Source organism: Anabrus simplex, chromosome 2 (genome assembly GCF_040414725.1).
Source record: "Anabrus simplex isolate iqAnaSimp1 chromosome 2, ASM4041472v1, whole genome shotgun sequence".
Lineage (NCBI taxonomy): Eukaryota > Metazoa > Arthropoda > Insecta > Orthoptera > Tettigoniidae > Anabrus > Anabrus simplex.
Genome location: NC_090266.1, coordinates 675,325,148 through 675,348,399, shown reverse-complemented (window position 1 = coordinate 675,348,399; position 23,252 = coordinate 675,325,148). Strand labels below are relative to the sequence as shown.

The 23,252-nt window shown below is 37.9% G+C and overlaps 1 protein-coding gene across 9 annotated transcripts in view; it reads left to right on the top strand.

The window, feature by feature from the left end:
- The window catches only part of LOC136864355 (F-BAR domain only protein 2), a 573,880-nt gene that overhangs the window by 526,482 nt on the left and 24,146 nt on the right, over window positions 1-23,252 (top strand). For all 9 annotated transcript variants that reach the window (XM_067141249.2, XM_067141248.2, XM_067141247.2 and 6 more), the window contains 2 exons: window positions 3,032-3,164; window positions 21,049-21,251. In XM_067141249.2, the coding sequence (XP_066997350.1) occupies window positions 3,032-3,164; window positions 21,049-21,251 (336 nt within the window). The remainder of the gene's footprint in view (window positions 1-3,031; window positions 3,165-21,048; window positions 21,252-23,252) is intronic.

Below are 23,252 nucleotides of genomic sequence, written 5' to 3'. Positions count from 1 at the left end.
AGATATTTTTCCACCAATAGAGCATATCAAAAATCAGATCAAAAATGAATTCCATTGATAAGTTCACCTGCATACACCCCAGCGTCTGTGGGTAGGGTCTGACACATCCCACTCTGAAGAGTCTAGTGTCAGACCTGAGACGAGGTGCTGGTTAATAGAGCAAATGCCTGAAAAGCCATACATCTAATTTTTGATCTGATTTTTTATATGCTCTATTGGTGGAAAAATATCTGATTCCCTCCATGGGAACTTAGAATTTCCAACACGGCAGTTCTCGACAAAGTGCAGCTGAATAGCATTGAGGCAACAATCATCGCTCACCAACCGAGATGGTTAGGGCATGTTCACCACACGTGTGATACCAGGCTTCCCTGCCAAATTCTTTATGGTGAACTTTGCTCCGGCAGTAGACCTCGTGGAGCCTCTCTTAAGCGTTTTAAGGACCAGCTGAAACACATCATGAAGACAACTGGTATAGATATACAGATATGGGAAGAATGTGCTGTGGACCGCTCATTGTGGCGGAACACTACATCCACCGCTGTCAACTTGTTTGAAAGAGAACGCCGTAGACGTCAAGTGGCCAAGTGACAAGCAAGAAAACTCCGTCAATTACAGCCCCGCCCTCCTCCATCCATTCAGTGTGATTTGTGTTGGGGTATGTTTTATGCCAGGATTGGTCTGTTTAGTCATCGTAAACACATCCATAAACTCTGTTGAACTGGTCAATGTATGCAGGAAGAAGTTATATATACTCGGATCAAGTTTCAGCCGACGACTACATCATTGTCCATCCTGTTGTGCTTTTATTGTATCAATTATGAAGGACATAGAATGTTGACTAAGCATCATAGACACAAAGATGGTTGATGGTTAGTTGGTGTTACTAGGTTGGGTGTTTCCAGCGTAAGAAAGTTATTTGACATGCTATGTGCCTTTCCAGAAGTGGAAGTCTTGTTTCTAAATTTGACAACCTCCTGATGGAAGATCAAACCTACCTCCTCCTTGGTGAACCATGCATGCCCTTACCTCCTTGGCTAGGCGGGCCCTCTACAGTCTTAAAGTAATGAGCATTATCCAGCATGTTTCTGACCCAAAACATGAATAGTTTGCTCCCTGATGGACCAGTGAAACTGTATCTGACGTGTGAGGCTATACATGTAATAAATTTTGTGTTTCATTCCTTATTGACTTACTCTGCATTATAACTAAACAAGTTTCCTAAATAGAAAATTACAGGTTTGTAGTATTTGTATTTTAATACTTTTAGTAAAAAATATTGAATAGGTGGACCAAACCTGTAATTTCTTATTTAAGAAATTTGTTTAGTTATATGTAAAGCATTACTTGGTTCCCTCCACACTTCATTCTGATGAATGTCGGGTACTCCACAAATCTGGCATTTTTATGTAACCCCACCATATTAGGACTACTGTAACATGGATTCATATTATTCAGTGGTTAAGTATATGAGAGGACCTTGAGCCTTAATGCCACAAATAAAGGCTATCTGCCTGTTATTGTAAGCAGTTATCCAACAGGTTTTGTTTCAGTAGCTGGAACACAGTTTGCTATATTTTGCTTATATTTGATGCCCCTACTGTACCCTGTAATATTTTCTTATTTCATAATTTATGATCAGTCGTCCTTTAACAGTTGCAATGCTTCTTCATTTTCTTCCAAACTGTAGAATGATGTTTGGCTATGTTTGGATGTGAATGCAAGTAATTCAGTGTATTATATAGGGCAAGTATTATAAATATTAATATAAAACTGCTATCAGTCAGTACTTTTGACAGGCTACATTATTATGAAAAATAGTTTTCAAAATTTTATTGAAATATTTTCCTGTATTTATATTGCATCCCAGTATAAAAATGGGTAATGAATAATTAGAGGACAATAGGAATGAGGCAAGGGAAACACACAGTGTGTTTCTTTAGGTAAATTTCTCTTCCTCTTTTGTCTTGATTGTATTCAGCTCAATGTATTGTTTGTAAAGTACTTTGCCTTTATGTGATGACCTTTGGCTATATAATAGTATCTATAGTGTGTATCAAACATCACCTGCAAAATTTCAGGAATGGATTCATCATGTGGGGGAGGAATAATTGTATGACAGCATGACTCTAGAATAGCATAATTATAAGTTATCTGACCTGCAGTAATGTTAGTGCAGTCTGACACTCCCAATACCATTTCACTCTTACATTGAATACATCTGTAATGCCAGCTGGAACTCTCTCTTCACGTATCATATGAAATGTTCAAAGTGTTCTCTTTCTGCCTGATTACAGACCTCAGCTTGTCTTTGCATGAAGTTTTAAACACGATAAAAAATGCCTTGTATAGTGCATACTGTCTGACAGGCTGCAACAATTCGTGATATCGGCAGCCATCTCTTTTCAGTTACGACTGAGTTAATTTACAACTGTTAGGTTTAATATTGAATAATTAAATTTATAAACTATCTGAAAAAGAAAACATATGATAACAGAATTACATCACACTCAAATATATTTGAGATTTGGCAGAATCTTATGATGTTCTTCCAAGAACAAAACATGTCGTTCTATTTTAAATAAGTTGTTTCTTTTCATGTGTAATTCTGTTACCATACGCTTTCTTTTTCAGGTAGTTTATAAATTTAATTATTCAAAATTAGTTTGTGCAGACTGAGGAATCTAACAGTTACATTAAAATTTTAAAAAAAGAAAAAAAGGCTACCACAGTGCACGCACAGAGAGTTGGTTCATCAACAACAGGAGTAGAGTACACGAGAGAAAGGAAGAACTGTCCTCAAAGGTAAAAGTCCATGGGGTTTAAGTCAGGAGAGTCTTGTGGCCAAGCAAAGGTTGGATAACTCTGTAGTTATGCATTCCCAGACCCATGCTGTCATACCTTTTTATCCCCTCTCATGAGGAAATCATTCCTGAAGTTTTGACTTTGCGTTTTGATACACCCTGTATATATGATACAAGAGATAGTATGGTAAATTAAATGAATAAAAGAACAAGAATTATCTTTCCAGAGATTCTACTCAGTCTGGTAATGAAAGCATAGTCTTCGAGTTCAATATGAACGCCTTGACTGCACTTCTAAGGAGACAATCTGAGCAAAATCCCTCTGCCTCATACTTCAATGTTGACATCCTAAAATATCAGGTATAGTAAACCACCTTTTTGAATATTCTAATTATGAAGGAGTCTGTTATAAGTAATAATGTTTGAATTCTAAACCATTTCCCCCCCTAAAAGTAGTAGAGAATCAAAGGCTTACCTGTAGGCTATGTGAGCCGATGGATTTCTTCACATAATCTTTTCTTTGTTGCTGTAAATTCCCTGATGTAGTGAATTATGCCTCACTCATGATCGTGGAACACCTTTTGAGATCTATTGTTCTCTCTTCTGCCATTCTTCTTCTGTATTTCTCTCTCCTTGTATGAAAATAAATGTACACTCTCAGAAGTCACAGGGAACAAAAGTCCATTGAGTTTCATTGGATGTCTTCCTACTTCTTACAAAAATCTTCCTTGTACAAATTTTCCTTGTAGAAATAAGTTTTTCACTATAATTTACACTACAAATAATTAAAAATTGATTTATGATATACTGGTGGGAATCCATTGAAGAAAACCTAGTAGGAAAACATACACAGTCGAATTGTTATGACCACCTCCTAGAAGTGCCATCTGCATGTAGCCCATGACATATTGCTTGTGACGTGGGCTGGTGAAGTGGATGTATAGTGTGGCTGACAGGCTGGCTGCGACTGAGACAACTTGTACTTTCTGCTGTCGTGGGTAAGGGAAACTATTTAACCGCATAGCAATGAAGGAATGATCATTGGCTCAGGCAGCATTTTAGGAACAGCGATGTTTGTGAACTGTTCATGTGCCTCTGTGGTAAAGATGTATTCTACTGTGACAGTTCGGCAAACCCTTCTGTGAATGGGGCTGCAGAGTAGTTGTAGGGCGACTGCACCCATGCTTACACAGCTGCATTGACGAAAATGACTAAAATTTACTTAACAGTGTGGTGATGTGGTGACTGGACTGCTGCTGATTGGCGATGGGTAGCCTCCTGTGATGAGCCACATTTTCATCTGCATTAGAACAGACTAGCTGATGTACCCGTGCTTCGCTACGGAATTCTAAATTTTATACAGAATTCTAGGTTAGTTAGTGTAAAAGTTGTGAGCAAGATTGTATTAAGTTGCATAGCTCTTAACGTTGCCCTAGAAGCACGATGGGCAAGTCACCAACGTCTTTTCTCATATGAAGACTGGGTTAGGGAATTTTTATTGTGATGGTAGGCCAGCTTGTCTACCGTCAGTCACAATCAGGTTGGGGAGTTTTCATTATAATGGCAGACACTCACTCTCCGCCTGCCTTTATAGATTCTCAGAAAGATTCCCTTTGTGGTTTTCCCAGCTGAAATGAACATGGGTCATTACAATGACGTCGGTAGGAATGGCACGATTAAAAGCAATGCCTTCATATGAAATACTCGGTCAAATGTAAAACCACACATTTTCTCACTTTTAACGGACAGTACTATGCTGCCAAACTAACAGTCCGAAGCTACAGAGCTGGAATGACCAAGACGCAGACATCCGTCATCCGTGAACAATCTTCGTCCTTTTTTTGGCAGGGGTGGGGGGTTTGAAATAGTGGATAGTCCCAGGGTAAAAACTGTGCCCGCTTACTTATCTATTTCCTGGGAGTACTCGATGAGTCGGAAAATCTCAATTCACTCCACTGCGGGGGAAACAACTATCTGACGTGGAGGCAATTTTTCCTCCAAGCCAGAGAAGAAACCACATCTTCGCTGCTAATTTGGAATAAAATTAATGTGGATTTAATGAAAGTGAAGAAGAAGAAGAAGAAGAAGAAGAAGAAGAAGAAGAAGAAGCTTTTCCTAAGAAACGGCTCTTTCAGGGTTGAATTTTGAGTTATTTAGTCAATTGTGGTACTATAATTTGGAATAGGGCTAAATTGTAATTCCAGACCAGTTCATACTACTACTGCTAACTGAGCCTCTGACTTAAGTGCGTACACTGCTCATTCAAAACAGCGCGTCAGAGTAGGTATCGAATAGCTGGCATACTATGATGAATCAGTGTGATACGTACCAGCAGTATCAGAAAATATATGAACCAGAGGATTGGCATGCTAAAGAAAGTTATCTAACTCCTCAGCTCTTTCCTACCAGTATTCAGTTAGGCTGTTATACTCGCTATGCAGTAGTAATCCTATTTATCGGAGTTGAATGTCAGCATAAGAGACAAAGAACATTACAACAAACAACGGTCAGTGTAATGTTATTGTTGATCTGTGTTATGCGCTTTTGATATTTTAGGCCTTTACATTATTAATTGTCTTCCGGTTCTGAAATACCACTCTTATCATAGTCAGTACGGTAAAACTGAATAAAACATAAATGATCGGAAATTATATTCTCTATAACTTTTGTTATGTAGTACTTCTCCATAGGACCAAGAACATAGGTATTTAAAAATTAAATTTTAGGTGCCTACTCCTAAACTACCATTTCACTCAAGGTGAATAACATTGTTTATAGCTTAAAATGTAGTTTCTTATTCCCCGACTCTATATACCGATTTTCATTAAATTCTGTTTACCCATTTTGTCAGGGCTCGGCGTTGATATGGACTTGGCAACAAAAATCCAAATTCATGAATATCTGTGTTATCATACCCGGTAAGGTAAAAATGCATAAGACGTAAATGATCAGAAATTTAATTCTATATAACTTTAGTTATGTAGTATTTATCGATATAACCACTAATAACAAATATTTGAGAATTGAATTTTAGGCCTTCCCCTAAACTACCATTTCACTCAGCGTGAATAAAATAATTTATAGCCTAGATTGTAGCGGCTAACCCCCCGACTCTACATACCAATTTTTATTAAATTCTCTTCAGCCGTTTTCTCGTGATGCGTGTACAGACAGACAGACAGACAGAAATTACAGAAAAGTAAAAGCTGCATTTTCTTGTTATTGTGGCCATGATCGATACAGAAATACCATTCTTTTCAAATTTTGAGCAATGTACAGACAAAACTCTTATTTTATATATATAGATGGTCGTCAGTATGTCCGGTGAGAAATGTCGGCGAACCCACACCCTGCAACTATTGCTGGACGAACACTAGGCAGTGGGAGCTGTATTATGGTCTGGGAAAGGTTCTCATGGTATCCTCTAGGTCCTGTCATCCGTGTGGATGGCTTGATTGATATGGTTGTGAATCCCTCCTTGGCAATCACGTCCACCTATATGTGATGATTGTCTTTCTTTGGTAGGATGGGATTTTCCAACATGATAATCCGCCCTACCACATGATTAGAAGTGTCCGCACATGGCTGGAAGAGCACGATCAATACCTCAAAGTTATTTCTCTGGCCCCCAAACAGCCCTGATCTCGATCCAATTGAACATCTGTAGGACTGCCTCGATCATCGTGTTAGCCATCTGTCTCTTCCACCACACACCTTTTAACAGTTGAGGAGCTTTCTTGCAAACTTCACCTAAGTAATTTTTAATGGTTTTTGTGCTGAAACATCTTGATTGCACGAGATACACCTACTCAACTACAATAATACGATTTGAGATTTTGCCCCCTTTTTTTTTTTTTTTTTTTTTTTTTTTTTCTTCCCTAAGTCCATGTAAGTCATTAAAACAATTAATTCCAAAACCCACTTAAGTCAAATGAATATTCTTGATTTCCATTCATGGTTAAATATTGATTCCTGTGCAATAAGGAATTGTATTTTAATGTGAGATTTGGGGAGAGAAGCTAGTTTAACAATGATACAGACTTCAAACAGTTACTGTAGCTCTCAACGGTGAAACAGCTTGAGATAGAAAGGAGTGTTGTTTGTACTTTCGTTGAACTGGTGCCTCAATAAAGTAAAATGGGTGATATAGCATTGTGGCCTAAAAGTCAAAGGGGAAGGAAAGGTGCAATTGATAAAAGTGGGTGGGCAAGGATGAGGAAGCAGATATGCAGAACAGTAAAGAAGCTCACAGTCCTTCATGACTGAATTGCCATCATTATCATGGTTCAACTGCCGACGACATCAAATACTTTTCAATGAAATATACAGCAATAAACCAAATATTGAACAAGACAACTTTTTATTGAGGTCCATCAGTTTTAAGAAGAGAAAGCAACAATGACCAAGGGTGCAGAATCCAAGAGATCAAGCAGTTGTGGAGTATAATATTCAGAAAGGAAATGGATTGCAAGTTTCTGTCTGTCTTGAGTCTTTTCTGACATTAACAATCATCACATTGGACAGACTGAAGGGCTTGAGGAAATTCTTGCAGATGGGTCAAGGTGTCCTACATCAAGAAAAGAGAGGTGGTGCATGAATCAAACAAAAAGATGTTGCTATCACACGGAGTACTGTAAATTACATCAAAAGGTTTAAAACTATTGATCACATTGTTCAAGAGGGAAATCTGCATGATCATATTTACCTTCTACTTTGAATGTGAGAAAAACGTATTGTATGTGGAAAAGAGAAGACACTGACTCCGGACTACAGTGTTCATACATGAAATATTATCATATATTCGCGAGTAAATTTAATATTGGATTTGGTTCTCCCAAGTCTGGTGTATGTTCATATTGTGGAACAAAGAAGATGGAAATTAAAAAAGCTAATGATGAAAATGAAAAGCAGAAACTCATAATGGAACATAGGCTACACAGTTTGCTTCCAAAGAAGTTTTACCGAATACTGAAATCAGATGACCCATCAGCTCTGAAAGTTGTTCTGAACATGCAGCAGAATAAACCATTACCTAAACTTAATGTGAGTGAGGTGTACTATGCCTACCAGTATTGGTTGTATAACCTGGCATTTATGATTCATGATGGAACACTCGAGAAGAACATTTACTGTACACATGGACTGAAAAGGATCTCCCAAAGTGATCAAATGAAGTGGTATCTTGTTTGGCTAACTTCTTGAAGTTATTAGAAGAGAAAATTCAGCCTGGACAGTACACTACTTTGAAATTATTTGCTGATTAGTGTGCTGGACAAAATAAAAATAAGACATTGTTGGCATTCTTATCCTCTTACAGTCAAGGAATCCCTTTGTTTGATATGATTGAATTTGTATTTCCTATAAGAGGACATTCATACTTACCACTGGACTGAGTCTTCAGGCATATAGAAAAGGAGTATAGGAACTACGAAAATATCATTAGTCCAGCAGATTATTACAGGATTGTGAACAAATTTGGACAGGTGAAAAAATATGGTGAGGATGGGGTCTGTGAGGATTTTAAGAAATTTTCCAAGGATGTGTTTAAATCATTACTGCCAATAAAACTTTCACAGGTTTGTGTTTTGCGCTTCTGTCAAGAATATAAATCATTGGCCATAGGAGTACCTATTCAGGGCTGAACTTGTACTCAGCCGTATTGAAAAAGAACTTTAATCGCTTCTATTCTCAGTGTCAATTGTATCAGTCATGAGAAGAGGCAAGATGTAGGAAGATTATTGAAATTTTTAGCCCTCAGTGACAGTGAGCAAGCTTTCTGTGACAAAGGGCTCAGAACTGTCTGTTCAGAGAGTCATGGGGAACTGATATGTGATGGAAATGAAGAGGAACCATTCCTTTAAAACAATATTAAAGGTTATATTTTCACTAGCACTGAGAACGATGATCATAGTCGATACAAGTAGACTTTCTGTTTGTTCAGCAGATTGTTGATTAAAAGTGTAAAAACAGCTAATAGTAAGTCTGATAAACCGATAATAACAAGATAGGAAACAATAAAATAAGGCTCTTACACCTTAGTGAAAGCGAGCTCAGCACCTGACTGAGTCACTGTCAGCATGTCTAGCTGATTACTCTGGATGCTAGCAGATGGTCGTAATGATATGATTGGACTGTGTATATCCATCCCAAAGTTGGTTCCCAAGAAAGTAATGTGGTATTTATCAAAATCTGTAATCCATGTGGCATTTTAAAGATCTAATACAGGGTGGTAGAAAGACATTCAGTCGATACCTTTATAATGAATGTAACCTTTTGGCAGCTATTCTGGGAGGTAACTTGTTGACCCAAGTGTTTAGTATCTATCTGGAGTGCGGTATTCCACACTCACTGTACATCTTGGTGATGGTCATTGGTGGGCCCAGACTGAAGGTCAGACACCTTCCCATCATGTCCTACACTTACTTGATGGGGTCTAATTGGCCAAGGTAGAAGGTGTACACCAAGTAGAGCAGGCTCATCTGTGTGAAGATGATAGTGTATGAAGATGCAGAGTTTGTCTTTATCCTTTTGTGTTTTCATATTTGTCTTTTGTTTGCTGCTTGTTGTTACAAGATGTGACATAACAAGTTATTAATGCTGCGTCTTTGTATGTCACTCTTTTCATTTCAGTATCTAGGACCTCCTTTCTCTATTATGAGTCGGGCTGAGTGGCTCAGACAGTTGAGGTGCCTGGCCTTCGGAACCCAAATTGCCAGGTTCGATCATGGCTCAGTCCGATAGTATTTGAAGGTGCTCAAATACGGCAGCCTTATGTCGATAGATTTACTGGCATGTAAAAGAACTCCTGCGGGACAAAATTCTGGCACCTTGGCAACTCCGAAAACCGTAAAAAGTATTTAATGGGACGTAAAGCTAATAACATTATTTATTACTTTCTATATTATGCAGGCACATAGTGTCCATGATTGTATTGGAAGTACCACTTCCATTCAAATTTTAAATACTACATGAATTTATTGATTTAGAATTTGTATGCAGTATCATAATTTCATTTAACTTTCGCTAGTAAATCTGGATGCCAACTAGTGCAGTAACTCCCAATCCCCATTACAAGGTCGGTCATGGGATGGTTTGAACTCCCGAGCCCCTAGAAGTGATTTTGAAGCTACAGGCAAGAACACCGAAGTAGTACGATTACATAGTAACGTTATCTTCCACATTGCTGTTTAGTTTTTTATTAGATGCATTTGCAGTGGACACCACGTAAGGGAAATTTTCTTATGAACTCTTGTAAAATTTCAACTGTGAACTTCAGTATTGGTACCAGTAGTTAACATTATTCAGTTTTTTCTCTGTCATATACCAGTATAATAGATGGTGGTATGTTATCTATTTCAGTTGTGGTGAGTATATAGTTTAAAATACAATTTAAATACTTGAAGACAAACAGTAGAGTTATTTAAACCTAGCAACTAATTGGTGACCCAACATGATCAAAATACTGGAAAGAAACAAGTAAATGAAATAAGGGAGAGGCTATTAAAGTGAGTATTAAAATTCCAACATTTTGGAGTGAGAAGCTGGAAATATTGTTCTACCAGTTAGAAGTGCAGTTTACAGTTGATCAGATATTGAGAGAGTAAACCAAATTTAATTACCTAGTATCCCATGTTAGCTATATTCAGGGAAAAAGAAGTTAAAGATATTAAGCGATTAGTAATGGGCATAGAATTGGTCGACTTGAACCTGGGTCGGTTGTTACATAAAATACAAGCACTAGTGGGAGCAGATATTTCAAATAAATTTTTGAAGACTTTGTGGCTTGAGAAACTACCAATTTCTTTTAAAGTAATTCTGTTTGTTTGCGAGGAAGCTTTGGAAAAAAGCAGCAATAATAGCTGATAAGATAGTTGAGATGAATCCCTGTTTGGAACTTTATTCTGCAAATAGCAGTTCCTGTAAGGTCAACGAGCAGTCAAAATAACTAGTAACGATGAGTGACATCATCAACAATATTTCAGCGTTTGAATAGCAGATTGCTGCACTGTCTACTGAATGCCATTCCTGACCTTGAAACTGCCATCTCAATTTTACAATTTATGAATAACATTGTAAATTTCCATGTTGGCATTAAATCAACTTTGGTAGTAGAAGTATTGGAAGGTGGAGTCTTCTTTTAAACCAAAGTTGACTGCAGTCCCAGATATCGCAGTTTAAGTCGTCATAATTTGAGAAGCAGAGGCAATCTAAAAGGAGGATATTGCTACTTTCACTTCAGGTTCAGATCAGTGGTAGAGTGTTAGCCTCCAGATCCCAGGATAGCAGGTTCAAACCTGGCAGAGTTAGTCAGATTTGTGAAGGGTAGACAAAAGTCCATTCCACACTCCATGTTGTGCAATGTTGGTGTATAAAATATCGCTGTTAACCCATTGAACTGAAATTTTTTCTTGAAAATAGATATACATTGATTGCAATTGAATTTAGCTTAAAAGAGAACAAACACTTTTGCTACAGCAAGTTAACACACTGAAACACAGTTCACGTTCTAACAATAGTTCAACATAGTGTGGTAGATCTTAAAACACTCGTCTACATGCAGTGCCACCTTACACGTACCACATTCATAATGGAATTCACACCTGTTCTTTCCCTTGGAATTTTTTCCTCTGCGGTCATAGCAGACCTTGCACCTTCTGGATGGAGATGCCTTGCTTGTTGTTATTTTGACAGGGAAGTGACTCCAATGTTTTCCTTGTAACCAAACTGGTGTACTTCCTGCACTGGGCCGGCCTCTGTTTGGATAATCAGGCAGAACAACACCCACCAAAATTTGCTCCGCAACGTCAACCCTGAAACTGGAAGAGCTGGGCCTCCTTTTTCCAGGATTCAGCATGTGATGAATGACGCTAGCATTTTGCATTGCCATGTCGGGCACATAATGGTATAATTTCTTATACCTTTTGACATATCATCTCATTAGGGGTTATAATGCAAGGCGTTGACATTGTGGATCAACACCACCCATTCCAGAATTGTAGTCGCAACCATGTTTGGTTTCAGAACGTTTGCCCCTTTTGTTTCTAGTTTCCACAATATCTGGTCTTTGTTGCACTGTTGATAGAACACGTACATTCTTTTTATCTGCCCATTTTGTGACAAGGATGCAACAGCAAAAGTCAGTTCTCCTTTTTTGAGGTTTGTTGCTGCAAAATGGGGTGGTATTAATTTCTGGTTTGGACATACAGTTCCAGTGGCATGGGTATTTTTCATTATCACGTCCCTGAAAAGAGTAGGTGAACTTTACCAATTGTCCATATAAATAGTCCTGCATGATCCTGGCAATTTGTCACACAATTCAAGAACAGTTGCCTCACTACACAGTAGTCTTCTGGCATCACCTGTCCTATCTACATACTGAGGTTCTTTACCAACATACATACGAAACTTCCAGCAATAGCTAGTGTCAGAGCAGCAGACTTAATAGAATTTTATACCAAAACGTGCTCTTTTTGGAGGGTTGAATTGAATGAATGCTGAACGCCCCCTGAGCTTCATCAGACTTTCATCAACACTTATTCTTTTTCCAGGCACGTACACCTTCTGAAACTTGTCCAACAGTAGCAGCAAAACAGGTCTAACTTTCTGGAGCTTATCACACTGGGTTTAAGCAGACCCAGCCAACAACTGGAAACTGCAGATGATGATGATGATGATGATGATGATCATGATCATGATGATCACACTGGGTTCCTGGAGAATCTGGGGCAAAATGCAAATATCTAGATATGATACTGATATGTCTATGAGACATGGTTTCTGAAAATATTGGCATTACTCTAACCCTTCTCTTAGTCCAGTATTCTTGAACCGAAGACTTTTTAGTCTGAGACATCAATATACATAACGCAAAATGAGCCTTCATTTCATCCTTTGTCACAGGAAACCAGTTCTCCTCAACATATGTTTTCTTTTTTGTAGGGTTACTTTCAATATCGCGAAGACATTTTGCCGCATTAGCGTTAGTTTCATTCTTTACAAGTTCCCAGAATTCGTCAGTCAAAAACTCACCTAGCACTTCAGCCTTTCCTGGATTCTCGCATAATCTTCTTGTTACCACAGAGTTCAGTTTTCCATTTATAATACACCTCATATTATTTGGTACGTGTTCTGTTTGTGTCCACTTCCAGTTTTCCAGGTTATGCACACGCCCAGCTGCGTCCCTGTCTTCATTTTCTTCAAAATCATCATCTGATTCTTCGGAACTACTAATGCTAACGTCACTTGAAGGTAATTCAGTATTACTTTAATCAGAAAAACCGTCACTGACATCTCTTTCCTCCAAAAAACGTAATATTCGAGCTTCATCTGACTTGGCCACGACATTGACTTTACCTTCACTACAGCTTTACACGGCAATTTACTCGATCATATTTAGACTCTTTGGCAGCGAAATACGTAGCTGAAGGGCAAATATAGCCACAATATGGTTACAAACATCACGTAGACATGTTGTGATTGCAAAGAAATATCAGTATGTATCCGTGGAAACCTCAACAAAGCAATAAAGAGAGTGGACAGAAATTTCACTCATTGAATGTATGGGAACCCGCAGACAATGACGGAAATATCCATCATTCCAAAGCAGTGGGTCAGAACATTTGTTATTCACCCGGCAAAATTCATTGGAAAACTTAGCCATAGATGCCCAAGAGAGATTCAGCTTACTCTGACATGTAGTTGGTCGCTTAAGTGCGGCCAGTATCCAGTATTCGGGAGATAGTAGGTTCGAACCCCACTGTCGGCAGCCCTGAAAATGGTTTTCCGTGGTTTCCCATTTTCACACCAGGCAAATGCTGGGGCTGTACCTTAATAAAGGCCACGGCCGCTTCCTTCCCACTCCTAGCCCTTCCCTGTCCTATCGTCGCCACAAGACCTATCTGTGTTGGTGCGACGTAAAGCAACTAGCAAAAAAAAAAAAAACCATGTAGTTGGCCTAGAGTAAAATGGAACATTGAAATTGACGAGCAAGCAGCCAGATGGCATCAAATTAAAATGCTGCATGGTAGCTGAGGCCATAATGTTGTTGTTGTTGTTGTTGTTGTTATCATCATGCTGGCCCCGTGGTGTAGGGGTAGCGTGCCTGCCTCTTACCTGGAGGCCCCGGGTTCGATTCCTGGCCAAGTCAGGGATTTTTACCTGCATCTGAGGGCTGGTTCAAGGTCCACTCAGCCTACGTGATTAAAATTGAGGAGCTATCTGATGGTGAGATGGCGGCCCCGGTCTTGAAAGCCAAGAGTAACGGCCGAGAGAATCCGCCGTGCTGACTACATGACACCTCGTAATCTGCAGTTCTTCTGGCTGAGCAGCTGGTCGCTTGGTAGGCCATGGTCCTTCGGGGCTGTTGCACCATGGGGGGTTGTTGTTGTTGTTGCTATTATTATTATTATTATTATTATTATTATTATTATTTGTGATAGAGAAATGTTTTAGACACCTTATACAACAAAAGTATTGATTAGGTGGAAGGTTCCCATCTTTATATTTGCGTATACTATAGTCATCAATAAGGACAATGAAGCTAATAGATTATAATACCAAAATTTATCATTACAACACTGTCATCAAGCTGGTATCTCTCTCAGCGTCAGAATGCCTTATCCTCTCTCAGAAACGCGCACTCTCTAAGTTAGAGCAAAAAGGGAGAGAAAGATTCTCCTCAACATTCTTGGCCCAAACTACAAACTACATAAGAAAATCCAGACAAGAAATCTTCTCGAAGGTAGAAGACCATCACGGACACAATGCACAAATGCAGGGCTTGCTTCTACGATCACTTACGATGGATGGACAACTCTTGATGGACAAAATGCATTTTTAACAATTTTGACTCAAACCAACTTCCTGGAATATTAACGTCAGATGCCTCACACAAACTAGACCTTTTCAGAACAAGCATCGTAACTTTCGGGACTTCCCGGGATGAGAAATGGACAACTGGTGCAAAGTGGTGCTTAGTGATGGGCAGTCTGAGACGAGGTCTTGAGATTTCTCGAGACTAGCGCAGGCACTGTTCCTCGCGAGAAATTTCAAGAGATCTCGAACGTTGTCCCTGCATTGTGTGGTGAATAGCATGTCGTAGGCATACAGGTAGACAGAGCTGAATATTGTTTGTGCCGAGTATGCAAATAGCCACCCATGGGCCTTCTCCATTCCGTAAATGCATGTCAACAAGCAACTAGGGGGTTCATTTCTTTCGTTTCTACGAGGTCTATTTTGACGCAGTATAACCTTATTATAAAGGATACACATTCTGGCAGTGTATGCAGCGGTAAGTACACGAATGGGTAGGCTAAGTACAGAAACTGACAGCTACTGTAGGTACACCTATCTGGATACTAGAGGTAGGTGTACAACGTTATCAGATCCCACATTCAGTACCATATGGTCACTGCTTATGTTTACAGATATTTTGGTGTCAGAAGAAGTTATTCCTTACAATGTTATAGAGTATTTGCATCGTAATTAGTTACTTCGGTATATGATGGTACAATGTGTAATTGTGTCCAATTGTACATGATAACTTTAAGACGATGTCTGAAACGCAGCATAAGTTGTGGATGTCTGTTATTTTGAAGAGATGCCACATAGCACAGCCCGCTGTAGTGTTTGTTCAAAAGAAGTAAAAGACATCGGCAGAAATAATTCTGGGACGATCTGGCACTTGAAAACGCACAATATCAATGAAGGGGAATTGTCACAGAACACCTCTGGCCCAGTCTGCATCACAAGAAGCTACCCTGTCAACAACAATTGCGAGGTGTCCAGGTAGGTGTACATCCTATCTAGAGTTATTAACAAACTATAAGGGTTATTCAGCTAAGATGTCCACCTGAAATAGCTCGTCAACCGTTTATGATACTGACATTCTGTTTTCACTTTCATTAATGGTATTAAGGAGCTCATAGTACAACATGCTGTGCTTCCCTAGGCTTTTGACAACATTTATTGGCACGCATGTTTCCATATGAGAACTGCTGATGATATGCTATCAAGATTATGCTCATATTTGCTGGAACGTCGCACAACTCACAGCACAGGAGAATCAGTCTTGAGAGTGTTGCCCATCACCCCTGTCAAAAGAATTGGAACAAACTCAGGCATTTTACATTACACATTCCATTCATGCGTAATGGTGGTTGGATATACAGCAAGGCACATCTTGCCCTGTCTCCAGTTTGAATAATGCACACCTCTAGTATCCAGGTAGATGTACATCATATCTACAGTTATTCAAAAATTATCAGCCAAGATGTCCACCTCAAATAGGTCGTGAACAGTTTAAGATACTGACATCCTGTTTTCACTTTCATTAATGGTATTAAGGGGCTCATAGTGGAACATGCAATACGTTTCTAGGCTTTTGACATAATTAATGGCTCACACTTTTCTGTATGAGAACATTATTTCATGCAGTAAATGCTTATGGTATACTATCAAGTTTACACTCGTAGTTACTGGGACGTCGCACAGATCGCAGCACAGGAGAATCGGTCTCGAGATTCTTGCGAGAGTCTCGAGCGAGTGTGTTGCCTATCACTAGTGGTGCTCGACACAGCAAGCTAATGAAAATCTACTGGTTCAGTCGCAAATTGAATAAATGTCAGACAAAACTTTTCATGGTTCCTAGTTGGCTGGTTAGCAAATAATAAATTAATTAAATAAATAAATGTGAAGATATATCGAACATTACTGGTAGGGTTTACTTATAGGTTATCGTACAGTAATAAACATAAAAGCTGTCCGTATCTTTGAGATATTTCTCTTGCAATCTCCTCGTAGGCTGCCCTTTTCTTTTATTGTTGTACTCTATGGAGCCCACTGAATATAGGCAGGGATGAGCCCGACACTTAGCAATTAATACACACATCATCCCTCGGCTGTGAAGATGAAGCTATTTTTGTTGTTTTGATTCCCAGCAACCCCAGCATACCTAGTGGCATAGTGCACACCATTAATACTCGGATCTCATTGGTCAGTTCTGTCAAAGACTTGGCAATTCCTTGACTGATTAGAATGTGTTCTTATTCACTTTCAAGACTTTCAAAGATTTCTCAAGATTTCTCAATTATTGCAAGTGATTTGCAAGCATACTTGTGAAGTATTGAAAATTCTTATTAAGTCTTGAATTTGAAAAAATTTGATGGTGTACAACAGGCTTTAAATCCAAAATGTTTAAAAATTGTCAAGCAATAGTTTAAATTAATGCTGGACAGTGATTATCTGACCTTCTAAATGATAGTGGGCCAGTCTACTTCACACAGTAAACAAGAAGGATGGTAATGTGCGTCCTCAATACCTGGAGCCTAGAATAGAGAATTTCCACTACATTTTGAAGAACAAGAGAATTTCGTCAAATATATGTAGTTAAGGCCTATTTTCAGATTCCGATTGCAGAAGAGAATAAATTGAAGACTGCTGTTATAACACCTTATGGTCACTAAGAATTTAATGAGTTTTGGCCTGAGAAATGCGCCTTCTATTTTCCAGTGATTTATTAACTTAGTATACTGTGGACTAGATTTTGTATTTCCTTATTTGGACAACCTCTTAATTGCATCATCAAGTGAAGAACACGAACACCTGAAAATTCTCTTTGAAAGACTAGCGATGTATGGATGATGTATTAACATGTCCAAATTACTTTTGGAGTTCAAGAGTTAGGCTTTCTGGGATATTGGATTCCTTCTCTAGGTTCAAAGCCCTTGCAGAGAAAGTTCGAGCCACACTGGATTACAAACTACGTGGACAGATCCAATAGCATTGGACCTTTTTGGTCATAGTCAACTTGTATCGGCCATACCTGAAAGATGAAAAATGAAGATGTTAAACCGTTACTTGTAATGCTGCTCAGACTCTGTCATTTCATCATGACTATCTTAAAGGTGCAAGAAAAAGAGACAATCCACCAATTTATTGGACAGAGGGAGCAAAGAAAATATTTCAAAAATAAACAAGACATAGCAACACTGGACTACTTGCCTTCCCTCATCCTGAACTTCCGGTATTATTGTGTACATATGTGTCTGATATTGCAATTCGTTCAATACTTCAATAGTATGAAAAAAGCACTTTGAAACCAATGGCATTTTTCACAAAAAAATCTTATTGGAACACAAAAAGCCTACAGCTCATACGATTATGAATTTCTTGGAATATTTCTTTCTATCAAAAATGTTAAGCACCTATTGGAAGGATATGTACCTACCACAGGCTGTTAACATTTGCTTTCAAACTGAAGTCTGGAAAGGCATCTCCAAGACAGCTATGACGTCAATAAATTTCCCAATTCATTACGTACATAAATCATATCAGCAGAAAGGAAAAAGTCGTTGTTGATGTAATATCAAGTATGGCAGAAATTGCAGCAATTAATTACAAAACAGTTGCTGAAGATCAGGTTGATGATGAATTTAAACAGCTCCAAAAGGAAAGCGAGTCTTTGGAGTTCAAAATATGTACTCTTCCTTCAGGCAAGAAGATTTGGCGTGATATTTCTACCACACAAATTAGGCTTTTCATTCTTAAATCACACTACTGTTGACTTCTTCAGGAAATGATTAATTTAGCCAATCAACGATAATTGAATTTTCATCTTTTTTAATGAATCATACCATGAGACATCGTGTTTTTAAAGATCTGGCAAAGTTCTGTTAATTCTATTGAAATAATCCTAGCAGAAGATAACACACTCACGAAATACATAATGTCCACTAATTTTATTTGATGGAATAGTGATTATTGAAGTTCATAATTATTATCTTTCAAACTCCCTTAAGATGTGGTTATTGTCAGATGATTTAACTGTCACCATTTTGCAAGAAAAATATGTAAAAGTCTGCATTAAAGTGATTCTACTACACAAATTTTAGAATTAAAGATTAGAAAACTTCAGCTATTCAAAAGAAAATTGAGAGTAATAATTTAAAAAATTAAAAATCAGGGCAGACTCTTGCCTTTTAACATTTACGTTAAGTTCTTTGGAGAAATGAACATCTTAATTTAACAAAATGATCATATAAGTAGACGACTTGTCTTTTATTCTCCTGTATCAAACCAGTATCGTCCTGAGATGGATGACTACATGAGGCTTCTATGTCGACATCTCAAAAACTCTGCTGATGTTGCTTCTTCCTGTTTAGGCCATCATCTCAAAGTTCTGGAAGCTGTTAGTTTATGATTGTTGAGATGTCTGAATGTTGCGAGCAGCGTATCAACATTAGCTTCTGCTTCAGATTGTGGAAGACTTTTATGGAGACATACAATGAGGTGGAAAATATTCACGGAGACTGAAGGAAGGATGGCAGGTCAGGTTGAATGTGGAAAATTTGTTGACGGATTTTTTTTTTATTCCAACGGAGAGTCTGGTTGCTCCAAACAAGAATTAAATATGTTAATACTTCCTCTGATCAACTTGCCAAACTGCAGCAGCAAGCCTCATCAAATTTAGAAGCCATTTTCCAACGAACTCAAGACTTCAATTCTAGATTATTATCATGACTAATCACGCATAATGCAAAATTACAGTCTTTTTAAATAACATTATTTAGAGAGCACAATTCTTAAATAAAATTCTCAATACTGAAATGTTACTGCATTCTAGAAACCAACGCACTTCAGAAACTATGGCTCCTATACATTAACATCCAATATTTATATTTATGACTCAAATTTTAATGCCAAATTATAGTTGAATCAATTCTATTTTAACATTGCAAACAATTTTTAGCCAAATTTTCAAATTGTAAAAACTGTGTTTTGGACGTCAATGTGTTTTAGAATTAAGAGTAATCCATTTTAACATTGCAAATCATATTGTCATAATTTTTAATGTGTATATTATTCTTGTTTTAAATATTGTTATCACTGAAATTAGATTTACATTCAATGTAATGAAATTTGTAACAACAACCCAAATATGACAAACCTTGATGCAATTGTATAGGCTGATGATGCTTATGAATAAAAGCGAAACATGTCCCAGTAAATTAATGTTCTAACATTACAACTTAGCAACACAAACTGTAATTTGTATTGAAAAGGTGGATCAAAATAACCAACAAATTGTTAATATATCATAACATCCGTGCTGTTTCCATGCCAACAGATAGCCTAAACGTGCAAATAACATGCTTCTCGTGAAGTAGGATTATAGTTACAACACTCCGCAGCACTCGTTCTCTTTGTTATAAGCTACAAAAACAGTACGCGCACGTGTCTCGTTCTCTCTGCATTATACTAAAATTTATAGTCAAATATGGAGTGGAGCAAGGAGATAACTCTGGAATTAATTAATGATACAATAGAAAGGCCTTGTGTGTGGGATGTCTTCGTCAAAGGAATACAGAGATAAAGCGAAGAAAGCCGACAATTTCCAGGAACTTGAGATCATCTAAATTGTTCCCGCTAGTGCATCGAAGAAAACTAGCGTACTTCTGCTCCCAGTACAGTCAAGAATTGCAAAAAGTTCAGAAAAGTCGGAAGTCGGGGACGGGAGCGGAAGAAGTTTATACTTTAAAGTGGTTTGCTTTTGAAGCAATGAGCAGGATGAGGTGAGGAAGTGTGGCTAATAAAACTGCATTTCTAAATCATAACAAGAAGCAACAGTGGCAATAACAAAGGCCAAATACTCTTCATCCGAGTCCATTGTCCTTGTTTGAAAATATTCGACACCACCTAAATGTATTACCACAAACTGATATGATGAACTACCTGCATATAAACAAAGGAAGTAAATTTTAACATGTTTGTTAAGCATGGGCACAATGCCAAATGAAACAGTATGTAGCATTTAACACGTTGATCGTGTCACCTGTTAACATTTAACACTTTTAACACTTAACATGTTGTTGTCGTTGTCGTTGTCGTTGTCGTCGTTGTTGTTGTTGTTGAATGTTACATCAGTGGAGACTGGCCTCAAGTCCCCTAAGGAGTTATTTTCAAAGTTCAGTTATTTATTGAATAGCAAAGACAATAGCCATAACTGTCTTGGTCCATAACTATATTTGCCTAGGTTTTGCAGATAAGAATTTGTTACATTATAATATGCCCACTGATGAGTGAATCTGACATGGTTAAAAATACATGTATAAGTTGCAGATTTTCTTTTCTTTATTGAAATGGAACATTCTGTAGCCACTGTGTATCAGCTTATTACCTCTTTTACCAACTGTTTTAATGTTACATTTGAAGAAAATATAATGTAATTTATTCTCCATATTTTCAGATCAAGCCAAGGAGTGGTGCTGGTTCATGTCCATTCCAGTTGGTTGCATATTGGAAATGTGAAACCAACCACACAGATTTGAGGGTTGATTATAAATACAACAGTCATGCCATGGCATCGCCATCACCTCTGCTCAATTTAACTGTAGCTGTACCTGTGGATGGTGGTGTAAAGAATATGCAGTCTAAACCAAATGCTCAGTGGTAAGTTGAAAGTAATTGCTGAATATAAGTTTGTATCATCTTACATGGCAGAGTTCAAGCTATTATGCCTGCTGTTTTGACTACTCATATTACAAATCGATGTTGTACCATCTTGTGCATTATACTTGTTTGGTACATCAAGGAAATGGGTGGATCTGATCTCACAAATGGCATTTTCTACCCAAGTTTTTCGGTTATATCAAGGCATCTCCAACTGAACCTCAAAATCATTCTCACCCTTCATGACCCGTTGTATGCAATTCACAGCACCAGCTGTGTACCATCATGTCTAAACGTATACAAGGTAGCCATTACTGCACATCATCCAAGATTATCAACTTCAGTTTAGACTCTGCATGCCTTGTACACTGTGTTAACACATTGAGGTTGAAGGCCGTACACTGTACTTCGTCGATTTTTATTCTTTCAAGAGCATCAGCATGGGCGATATCGAATAAATTATCTAATTCAAGTTGAAAGTTCTCTTCGCAGCACGTATGTAAATCCTGAATCTTCTTGCTTTTTTTTTTTTTTTTTTTTTTTTTTTTTTTTTTTTTTTTTTTTTTTTTTTTCAGTTCTCGCCAGACCTGATAAAGATCCACTAACTTCTTAACAAAATTAGGCACAGCTCTGGTAGATATTCTAGCCTTTTCCCAGAATATATTGCACTCCTGAATGACAAGATTTGCGCTTTCACTAACAGTCAACTTAAACTCACATGTGTTGAAAAATAGAACTGCGAGAACTTGATGATTAGATGGTAATTTTGCACATTTGGTGATTTACTTCACCAACCAAGAAAATGCTTTTTTTATTGCTCCTTAGTTCCACTGACATCTTCGAAATATAAAACAAACCGTGATAGCTACCCAATAAGCTAAAACTAAGTGACAATAACAATTAGAGCGCGCCACTCTTGTGATGCAACTTGTATGGACATGTTTGCGCGTGAGTTGGCACGGGTTGCACTGTTCCAAATAAGGAAAAAAAATTGTTTTCGGGTGTTTTAGGCCCAAATGAATAAAACAATAACCTATGCATAGCAAAATTAAAACTTTGAAAAATAAGGGGCACCCTAGGGTACATGTTGTGAATGGATAATTTTTATAATTCCCCTGCTGTGATTCATAAGTTAAAATCATTGAAAACTGACTGTGTAGAAACTTTTTGTCTCAACAGAAAGGATGTCTCGAAAGATGTGATCAAGAAGAAATTGCAGAAGGGGGATCTTATGGCTTGGCATTCCGACCCTGTTTCCATCCTAAAATGGCGTGGCAAGAAAGATGTCACAATTATTTATTTCTACATTCCATGGAGGAAAACCTGTGACGAGGGAAACAAAGCGTTGTCAGGAAAAAGAAAAGTCTCTTTATGTTGTTGACTATAATGATCACGTGGGTGGATTACAAGTAATATAGGACATGTTTAGCCCATATTGTCAACTTTGAACAGTTTAAAAATATTAACATTAAAAGTTACACCTTTACAATGCTTACAAAAGTTTTATTCTTAAAGCAAAGTTATAGGTACATGTTTCGTGCCTCTTGGGAACATCTTCTGCTTAGCGAAGAATGAAAGTTAAATAGTAAAATTAGCATAATTTAAAAAAAAGTTATTATATAAATGTCTACAGCAACTCAAATTTACATGGTCTTCGTGTGCATTTAACTACGAAGTAGTGACATGAAATCCATGTGAAACATCTCATTGTTGTTCAAGTATAAAAGAATCTCAAGTTTGCTGATACATAGGTTACGAGATAAAAATCATGACTAGTAGTTCAGTCTTAGTTCTATGGTGATATTCATAAAATGTGTTGCATTAATGGGTTAATGGACTGTAAACATCTTATAATTGAGCAAGTTTCCAGAATTCGGGAGATAGTGGGTTCAAACCCCACTCTCGGCAGCCCTGAAGATGGTTTTCCATGGTTTCCCATTTTCACATCAGGCAAATGCTGGGGCTGTACCTTAATTAAGGCCACGGCTGCTTCTTTCCCAC